This window comes from Pterocles gutturalis, unplaced genomic scaffold (genome assembly GCF_000699245.1).
Source record: "Pterocles gutturalis isolate BGI_N339 unplaced genomic scaffold, ASM69924v1 scaffold40834, whole genome shotgun sequence".
NCBI lineage: Eukaryota > Metazoa > Chordata > Aves > Pterocliformes > Pteroclidae > Pterocles > Pterocles gutturalis.
The window spans coordinates 1-10,083 of NW_010132112.1; the positions used below are offsets into that span (position 1 = coordinate 1).

At 45.8% G+C, this 10,083-nt stretch overlaps 1 protein-coding gene across 1 annotated transcript; it reads right to left on the minus strand.

The window, feature by feature from the left end:
• Positions 1 to 2,405: 2,405 nt before the first annotated feature.
• Positions 2,406 to 9,994, minus strand: IP6K2 (inositol hexakisphosphate kinase 2). The gene is made up of 5 exons (XM_010080799.1): positions 9,693 to 9,994; positions 7,355 to 7,577; positions 6,376 to 6,551; positions 4,585 to 4,760; positions 2,406 to 3,190 (listed from the first exon to the last, which is right to left on the minus strand). Exons 1-5 carry the CDS (start codon positions 9,892 to 9,894, stop codon positions 2,693 to 2,695), a joined length of 1,275 nt encoding a protein of 424 aa, XP_010079101.1. The 5' UTR covers positions 9,895 to 9,994; the 3' UTR covers positions 2,406 to 2,692.
• Positions 9,995 to 10,083: the final 89 nt, after the last annotated feature.

Sequence of the window (10,083 nt, forward strand, 5' to 3'; positions counted from 1 at the left end):
CCCAGGGACAGGCAGCCCTCAGAGCTGCCACCCGCTCCTGTCCCAGTCCTGTCCCCAAGGCCAGGCACCGGGGTGGGGGGCCGCAGGAGCCCCGCTCCCACCCCATGTGTCCCCAGCTGGCAGGTGTGCTGCTGCCTTGAGTCGCTGGGAGGGATTTGTGCAGAGCAGCACGGAAGGGAAACAAAACCTGCTCTTGAGCTGTGCCAGATAACGTAACCGGCACGGGGGTCACCCCCTCTTTAACCCCTGGGGACACAGTATGAGCCAGGATACCCAAGCTTCAGCTGAACATGCAGGTGAGGGAGATTGTTTCCTCCTGACATTTTGCTCTTGCAGCTTCTAAAATGATCATGTCTGTCCCAGCTGCCCCCCTCCCGCTGCTGCAGGCTGGGGAAGCTCCAACCACCTTGTTGCTGCCCTGCGGCGCTGGCACGGCCCCTGCTAATCCTGGGACAGCGTTGGCAGGGGGACTTCAGCAGCACCGGCCCGGGCCCGCAGGAGCAGCAGCCAGGTTTGTCCCCCAGGTGTCCTACAGCAGCATCAATCCCACCTGGGGGTTTGTCACACACACACCCACCCACCCAGTGCTCCGGAGCTGGCTGCCGACAGCACAGTGGTCTGAGAGCAGCTCTAGCCCCACGCTCACGCCGCCGGCAGTGTTGCCCAGGGCAGTTCCAGGGCTCTGCCCATCCCCAGCCACACAAAGAGGACTTGTTGGGGAGGCAGCTTGCATCAGAGCAAATGCGATTGTTCTCATCGGATTGTATGAATTCCCTCCAGAGTTCCTACGTAACACGAGTACATTAGAGGACTTTATCCCTGCTAATTTCAGACTGCAAAGTCAAACCCTGTATCAGATGAATCTGCACAGCCTGGCTTGTTCCCTGCAGCGCCAGCGCTGGGTGAGCGCGGGGCCGGCCAAAGGCTCGTCATGAGCTCGTTAGCAGAGGGCACGGCCGCCTAAGCAGCAGAACTGAAAAGGAAACATCACGTTGCAGCCACCAACCCTCTCCCTGTTCCGGGCACTCTGACTCACACCTGCCGCACATCTCGGGGACAGTAGGCAGGAAGTGTCACCCAGCGCTGCCCAAAGCATTTTGCAATTGAAAGTGCCAAGAACAAACAGCCCCGTCCCTCCTGCCGAGGCGTTGGGCAGCCGGTGCCAGGGGCAGCTCACCGGCCCCCGTCAGCTGTGCCTGGCACGGGAGACTCACGAGACAAATGGCATGTTGAGGATGGACAAACACACTTCATGGGAGAAATCTGCACCACGTGCAGCCATAAAGCGGCAAGGTGACTGCGAGATGTACAAACACTCAATAGTGACATTGGTTTGTACCTGAACGCTGCGGAGCAAACAAACAATGCAACCACAAGCTAATGTAAGAGCAAAGGTAAAAAACTCTTCAAAAAGTACAAAAGAGCACAGGACAGCCATCAGAGAGACTTTGATCAGGAAAACCTGATAGCACCAGCCAGGGAATACGAAACTAAAGCTGCAGGGCTATCGCCCAGCAAAGGGGTGACCTTCCACCAGCAGCCCTGCAGCCTCCCTGCTACACCCCTGCGGGAAGGCAGAGGGGCTGGGGTGTGATCCTGACATTGGCCACCTCCCCACACTCTTCATTTCTACATGAACCTGCTGCTTTATCCTGGACAACCCTGACAAGCAGCAACATTTCCACACGTACATCAGCACTTCCACACCCAGCTTTCTGTCGCACTATCACGATGACTTCATAAGAGAAGTCATTTATCTAGGAACGGTTAGATAAATACGTGTTCCTCTCTTCAAAGAGGAACCGGTGGTTGGAGTTACTCTGTTATCTTTATTTCAGTTACTCACTGTCCTCTCACTTTCTGACACTTCCTTCCCATCTGTTCGTCCCAAGTAAGATTTTAAGCAGCTTAGGATACCCTTCAGGCTCTGCAGCTCTCTCCTTGTCACAGCCATTGCAGCTAATCCTCCAGTTCTACACGTTTTGGCTCAGCTTAGGCTAAAAAATGTCAATAGCTCCCTAGAAATGGGTTACACAGCACGAGATCTAGTTTACAAGATCCTGAAACAGGAAATAGGTTGGTGGAGATTTTAAGAGACAAGTCACATCACTCTGGTTGGAAGGGACCTCCGAGGTTCTCTCACCCAGCTTCTACCCTTTGGTGCCTCTGAGCCACCTTCTCCCCAGCCTGCACTGGCCCTGCCGCCTCGGTCTCTCCTCAGAGGTTCTCCAGCCCCCAGCCAGCCCGGTGGCTCTCTGCTGGACTTGCTCGTTGCTCTCACCAAGGCCCAGAACAGATGTGCGGTTCCACATGCAGCCTCAGGAGCCAGGTGAGCCCTCTGCATGACACCAGAGAGATCCGAGCTTCATCTCCTCCTCAGCCACCAGCAACAACAGAAGCATCGCTTACAATGAACAAAAAGAATTTTATTGGAACATATACACACATGGATAACAGAGGTATCTGAGTAATCAAATATGGAATGTTTAAGAAAGTTAAAATAAATAAGGATACCAAGTTTTGCCAGTGCTAGGTCCAGCACCAATATAAGTAAATGCCCTCTGAACAAGTCCGGCTCTGACGGGACCATCGCTGCAGAGCCCGTAAAGACTCCTACCACCAGAAAGTGGCCAATAATTTTGGAATACAAAGAGTCACAATAGTGCTTTCTACTGATGTGCATCCACACTGTTTATTCGCTGCTTTCGTCTCTGATTTCTTTAATAATATCTATTAAATTCTGAAGTCCAAAAACATAACCCGTGTCCTGGCCCTCATGCACCACGCTATCTTCTCCATAGTACTTGCAGGTCGTGTGGGCAAAGTCTATCATCCGGACATCGACAGTACTAGCAGTGGGTTTGTAGGCATATGCTCCCGCTGACTCATCTGAAGATTCCTCTGAAAGGTCCTCTAAGTCCTCGGGATCTGAGTCAACAGCAACTTCCTGCCTTTCCTTTCCATCATAAATGATGAGCAAGGAGCTCGAGTAGAAGCGGTAAGACTCCTGTTTCTCTAGGACAGACTTGAGTTCAGTCAGTTTTTTAATAACAGATTCAAAGAGTTCCCTGCGCAGGTATTTGCCATTATGAAAGAACTGGTAAAGTGCTTCTTTAAATCCTTGGACTGAGAGTTTTCTTCCGTGGTATTTATTCATGAACATGAGCTGGCCAGTGCCTGCCTGGTAGACCTGCACACACAAACGTAACACAAGAGAAAAGGAACTGTTAAAATTGCTGGTAATACTGACCCAAAGCCTTCAAGGAGGGATCGGGGTAGAAACCAAACCATGCTATGGAAAGCTTTTACAACATGACATACTACTCTCTTAAATTGCTCTTGCACAGTTATAGAAACAGCTAAAACAGGTCCAGCAGTGTCCGTGGAACTTGGAGACGCAGAGGAAAAGGAAAATCCTTTCAGTTTAGAGTTGAGCTTTTCCACTGCACATGCGAGAATGAGGAGTTTCAGTGGGATTAGGAAAGCTGCAGCCAAGATCTCCAAAGTCAAGCTACAACTTGTACCACAGCTGCTCATCCAGCTCAGTACCTGCTTCTGCTCACAGCTGACTCCCACAATGCTGAGCCTAAGGGACAGCAAGCACTTCTACATAAAACTAAGCCTGCCCCATCATCCTCTGTATTTAAAGAAGGCAGAGGTGCTCCTGCAGGAAGATTCCTCCCTAGAGAAGAGTAGTCTATACAGCACGCAGCTTGACAATGCCTGAACATCTGGGTGACATGAGGACTGCAGGTGCCTCCAGAGTTCCCCTTGTTCCCCAGCACAGGTCTGTGCTGGAAGGTGAACAATGGGCAGGCCCTGCTCACATCCCAAGCACACCACGGTTACAAATGCACCTCCCACACTTCCATCTCTGCCTCGTGCTTTTCTCCGAAGTTACACTGTGAGCTGAACACCAAACACACCCAGAGTCATGGAACAAGTCCCAGCAAATGCTGCTGGCATTCGCAAATGCTGCTGGCGTTCCTGGAATCTACTGGATGGGAGGAGAGCAGCTTTGGAAAACCCTCAAATACAAACAAGCTGTTTCCCATTCGTCACTCTAGGAATACAGAAACAAGTAAACAAAAAACTCGGGTGAAAGTCTACACAACTGTCTACTTATTTGACCACGAGCCTTATCGCATTGACCAAGCCACTTCTTGTCTGCACTTTGCAACGAGTCTGCTTTCAGCAGGGACAGATCTGGGTGGCTTTTCAAAGTCTGCAAGACAGAACTCACTGCTGCTTCCTATTCTGGCAAATTTCCACACGCCTTATTCAAAACGCATATACTGGCAGACCCTCCTTTCTATTGTTTCCTACACCATCCTGAAATGTGCAGGGGACTGACTGTGCTCCGAGAACACATCCACCGCTGCGGAGCACGTGCTGCAGGCTGCTCCTGCAGATGCTGCCACCTTCAAATGACAAGTGACACCCAAAAGCCTCACTCCGCTCGCTGAAGGAAATGAAGCCCAGCGTCGCAAGGACAGCAACACACAGGATGACCACGTAAGCCAAAAAAACCAACAGAAATGGGAGCAAGTCTGTTGCCCCGCACAGAACTAGCTTTCCTCTCACCTGCATGCCACACACTCGGACTCCAATGACAGCTGATGTACTCTGCTGACACTTGCGGATCTGATTCGCCTTCTTCTCTTCTGACGCATCATCTCCATGCTGCCGGGTTCCCATCTTAAGGTCCAACACACATGGCACTTCGTATCGAGATGTGAGGTTTTCCAGCAAAATGAATTCTGACTAGTTAAGGAACAATCCTCACAACGACAAATACAGGTTTTAAAACAATTATCACAGGTTTTATAGTACCAGTGTCTTGATTTTACGCATACCTAAAACATGCCCAGTATTTAGTAACCTATCCAAAATTACAGTTACATAAACTTGGCATAGAGCAGAGCAGATATCTAGTTCCAGTTTCACTGGTCTCTAGAGAAGAGGTGAATTTCCACATTAAGTGGGGGGAAAAAAAAGCAGCCAGGGACATAGAGAAATATAATCTGGCAGCTGAGGCACAGACTTGGAATTATGAACTATTTCCTGCCTAAAGATACTTTTTTTGTGGGAAATGAAGATTTTGAGTGCTTCGGTTCCCATTCAAAACAGTGAGGCATCTTCACACCATCTCTGAAACACAGCAGTTAAAAAGCGCTTCAGAACATCTGTAGCAATACTGTTCCAACGATACCACTCACTCCTAGTGAGGCAATTTAGTAGTCATCTACAGTGAAACAGCACAGACACCAGCCACAAAATACTTTCTGAACTGTTTTGAACAGTTTGTCAGTTCTAGCAATCCATTCACTCAAACTCCTTGCACATGAGGAATCTGTTTACCTAAGTATATTGATATTAATATTTTTCCAGGATTGATTGGTTGCATCCAAGCCTGCATACAGCAAGATCTTTCTTTTTTTTCCTCCACAGAATGCACAGGATGGAGATACAATCATAGAATGGTTTGGGCTGGAAAGGACCTTAAAGCCCACCCAGTCCCCCCCCTGCCATGGGCAGGGACACCTCCCACCAGCCCAGGTTGCCCAAAGCCGCATCCAGCCTGGCCTTGAACCCCTCCAGGGATGGGGCATCCACAGCTCCTCTGGGCACCCTGAGCCACTGCCTCACCACCCACACAGTGAAAAACTTCTTCCTAATGTCTAGTCTAAATCTCCCCTCTTTCAGCTTATAGCCACTACCCCTTGTCCTCTCACTACACTCCCTGATAAAGAGTGCCTCCCCATCTCTTCTGTTGGTGTTTGCCTACAGCTCCAGAGCACAAGAACAGTATGAGCTTCAGCTTTCATGGATTCAGTCACAGGTTTTGTTTCTCATGCTCCAATCCTACATGACAATTTATATTCAGCTCTGCTTATCAAAAACTCACTAAAAAGAGGCTACTAGACACAGACAATGCCAGGCATTGGAATATCCTCTAAATTTAAAAACTAACTGAAAAGGGAAAGATTTTGATATTGGTGATCTTAAGAGCTATCATAACAGTAACAAACAGTGACAGAACTCTTCTCATTCGAAAGCCTTCATTAGTAAACTGGTTTTGTGGAAGATCCCAAACAGAGTATGCTGTAAAACCTTTCCACTAACTAATGCACAGTTACTGGATTTCAGCTAAGTTATCTGAGTTTCCTAGCCTAGCTACTTTATTGAATGGTGGAAAAGCCAGTGTTCTGGAAAGTGCTGGCAATCCCATCCAAGTCACCAAATAAATCACAGCTTCAGAGAGTCTCTCTGGATTAAGCCTGTGCTGTACTTCTTTCTATCTGGCATGTTCAAGAAATAAAAAGCAGAGCTCTGCTCTTTCCGTGGTTATGAGGTATTTTCAGGAAAGGATACTATATTGATTCCGGTGTTTTGCATTTTCCTTCATTCGCTGTAACTGCTGCTGGTGACATTTCATGCTCCAAGGATTATGGTGTTTAAACTGTGAACTGACATTTCCTTTTTTCTCTACGGTATAATACAAGACTTCAGATTTCTTCAGCCACTCAAATTCTTCCTCCAATTTGTGACTAGAAAACAAAAGAAAGCAGCAAAATAGAAGTCAAGTTGAAAAATAAGCACTTTAAAAGGGTTGTCAGTGGATGTAACTTTACACAGTATTTTGCTCTCCTTCACTAACAGCTAGCATAAGCTTTATTTTGCTTTCTGTACAACTGGACGAGTTGCCCATCGGTAGTACTACAACCTTTACAAAGCTACTTCCATATTAACCTAAATCAGCATATAGCTAAGTGTTACCAAACATGCAGTAATTCTATTTATTTCACCTGTGTGAATTACTTCCACAAAAGCAATGCAAGTGGCAACATGCTTTAAGATTTAGCCTTTGCTAAGGCCACTGCTTTTAGCACCACACATCACACCTCACAGTTTACAGTGGGTACAACCGAGTGAGGGGAAAATGTCACTAACAGGACATAGCAGGACTCCTACAAAAGTATGCCATGTACACTAACATTGAAATATTCTTGTTTGCTTTTATACAGTTATTGTGCTTTTGCAGGTAGGGGTTTTTTTCCCTTTTTTTCCAGAAGCTTCAAAAATAACATTAGGAAACCTTTTTCAACTGACCACAGCAAAAAAAAATAATGAAAAGACTTAACACTGTAGTGTGAGTCTCACTAAACAGTAGTTTCACCACTGAACCTGTCTGCACTGAAGAGGTCAGGAAGAACAAAAGAAATGAGAGAAGAAAAGAAAAAGAAAGGAGTTCTGGAAAATTCTCTGGAATTCTGGAGACCAGATCCTAATTTGACAGCAAAAAGTGTTATACTTCAACACTCCACATCCCAGCTCCTGCTATCACACTTACCTTTTCATTTTTTCCTCTTTCCTGTGCTGTCGGACCCATTCCTTAGATATCTTCTCATTTTCTAACAACATTGTCTTTTTATTAGTCCATCGCAACAGCTTACTTTTGGGTTCACAGTCAGAATTATCTAGATTTTCTAGGTTATCGTGGTCCCCATTTAATGGATATGCTATTAGACAGAGATTTCCATCTTCATCCTCTTCAAAGCTCACCGACACCACACCTGAAGAGAGAAAGGACACAGACAGTTATGAATTGCTGCAGTGCCAAGCAAGCCTTTCAGAACGCATGATTTTACACTAAGAATATAGCAACTTTTTGTTTTTTCTCTTACCCTGGTCCTTAGTTTCTATCTTGCCACAGGCCAAACCCCATCTGCCAACCTAACAAATATCAAACAGACCTAGACAAAAATGACACCTCACAAAGACAATTTATCATATTGACAAAACAATGATACAATAGGTTCTTTTCTCTCTCTGATGCAGCCATATATGAATCAAATAATAACAGGAGACAATTTCAATTAATAAAAGTTTTTATTAATTAAAAAAACCTGACTGGTCTGACCCTAAGTGAGATGTAAAACATTTGTTAACATCTTGCAGTAAAAAGTGCTCTGCACAAAAAAAACCCCACACCAAAAGCTTTAAGTTTTGCATGACAGCAAACCAAAAAGCACTTATCCAAACAAGATTTGGCAAGATTTGCAAATAGAGCAAAACAAGGAAAATGTCACATTACAACAGAAACTAGCCCAAAAGCTTCCACTTAGAATCACCACGTTTAATTACACACTTTCTTCTCCTTTTTATAATATATTTTATTGATACTGGTTAGGCAGCAATCTTGTGACATAAATAACAAAAATGCAGTACAAAACAGATCTGTTTGTGGTACAGAAACACGGGGAACCTTGAAAGCATTTTTTTTTTTCTCAAACTCCCCTCAAGAGTCTCTAGAACACTTCATTGCATTTAAAGAGTCCTAGCGGAGCGCCCTGGCAGATGCGCTCAGCGCTACATTAGCAAGGTTCCGTGGTTAATGAAGAAGCCATAACAATTGTCAGATTTTTAAATTTTATTTTTCAGTCCTCTCTCTTTATTCTCATATCAGTCTGCACAGTTCTTGCAGCTCATCACTAGGCCAGAGGAGAGAGGTCTCGTTGAGAAATTGTCACTTCAGAGCTGGGCAGGCGGCTCCAAGACCTACAGTGGCTGGGGCAGGGAGCACGGCAGCTCTGCCTGACAGTCCTGCTGCCACAAAGGAAAGGACAACAGGACAAAAGGGGGAGCCAGCAGCACATGGCCTTTGGCTTTATCCTGGAAAAAAATAAGAGACGGACCCAATGAGGCCCCTTACCCCTAAATCCCTCCCCACAAAGCCATATACACTAGTACAATTGTTCTGTTACATTTTGAGAAGTGTCATTCAAAGATCACATCTTCCTCCAGTCCAACAGAACTTGTAGTCTGTGTAAGTACGCAGGGAGTATTAACTCTGAAACATCTCCTCTGAAGTCTTCCACCAGTTTCACAAACAGTATGCAAAACTTCACCACCCTTATGGTTATTAAAATAATCACCTTTATGGTTGTTAAAAATCAACATGCTTTAAAAAACAACTCAATTTTAAAAAATTGCTTCAGACATATTATTTATCAATCACCAGACAGCAGTTGATGGCATAGCGAAGAGAAAGAAAAGTGTTTCTGTTAACTAGTGCAATGCTTAGGAGAACTGGAATTTCCACTCCTACATAACATCTGACTCAGCCTCATCAACGGCTACTTGATCCTTGCCTACCTAAATGCCATGAATTTTCATTTCCTTAATGGCAGAAACAGCACTGCAAATATTCAACTAGACACCTTACTGACACGTATTTATTGTGACCAAAATGAGTCAGAAGAGAAATCCAAACCCAAAAGGGACCACAACTAAGCTTACACAGAACACTGTCAACCAATCTTACCAAATCCCTGTAAACAAACATTAAACAAGTGGCAAAAAAAAATAATTAGAAAAACACAAAAAAGCAGCAGAGAATTACTGAACACATTCACAAGCTGTTAGCTACTTACCTGTGCCTAAGGGAGATATATGGGCTATCACCAGCAGAGCTGCTCTATCTAATGCTGTTAGTCAGCCCAAACACCACCTTGGCAAGCATTGCGACCCTGCATCTCCACAGCCTGCCTCAGACAACATCAAAATACATGAAAAGAAAACCCTAAAATCTCTTCCACACAGAAGAGATTTCAGAGACAACAGAGCACAGAACGCTTGTATTTACAGAAAGAAAAAGCCCAACCCCATCCTAAGGTTTGGTAACTTACCCTCGTATTGTGGAGTGAATTTACGCATTTCTGTTGGGAGAGTCTCATAGAACTGGTGCTCCCTCTGAATAAGGGGTTTACAAATGGTCTTGTCATTAAACCGGAGGACACAGGAGTGTCCTCCAACCTGGTGGACAAAAGGCTCGAGCAGGACTCCCTTGGAATAGTGCTCCACTTCCATAGCTCCAAATGCTGGGCTCATCCTTGTAGCACATTAGACAGAAGAAGGTGACAGTAGTGAAGGCAGTTCAGAGCCAGAAGCCTCCGAGACCTGACGGTGTTTATTCCGATTCAAAAGTCTGTTAAAACAAACACAAGAGAGCGCCCTGCCGTCAGTCTCCCCGCACGCTGAGGCCGGGGTAAGTACGCAAGGCTGCGAGCTGCTGCCGCG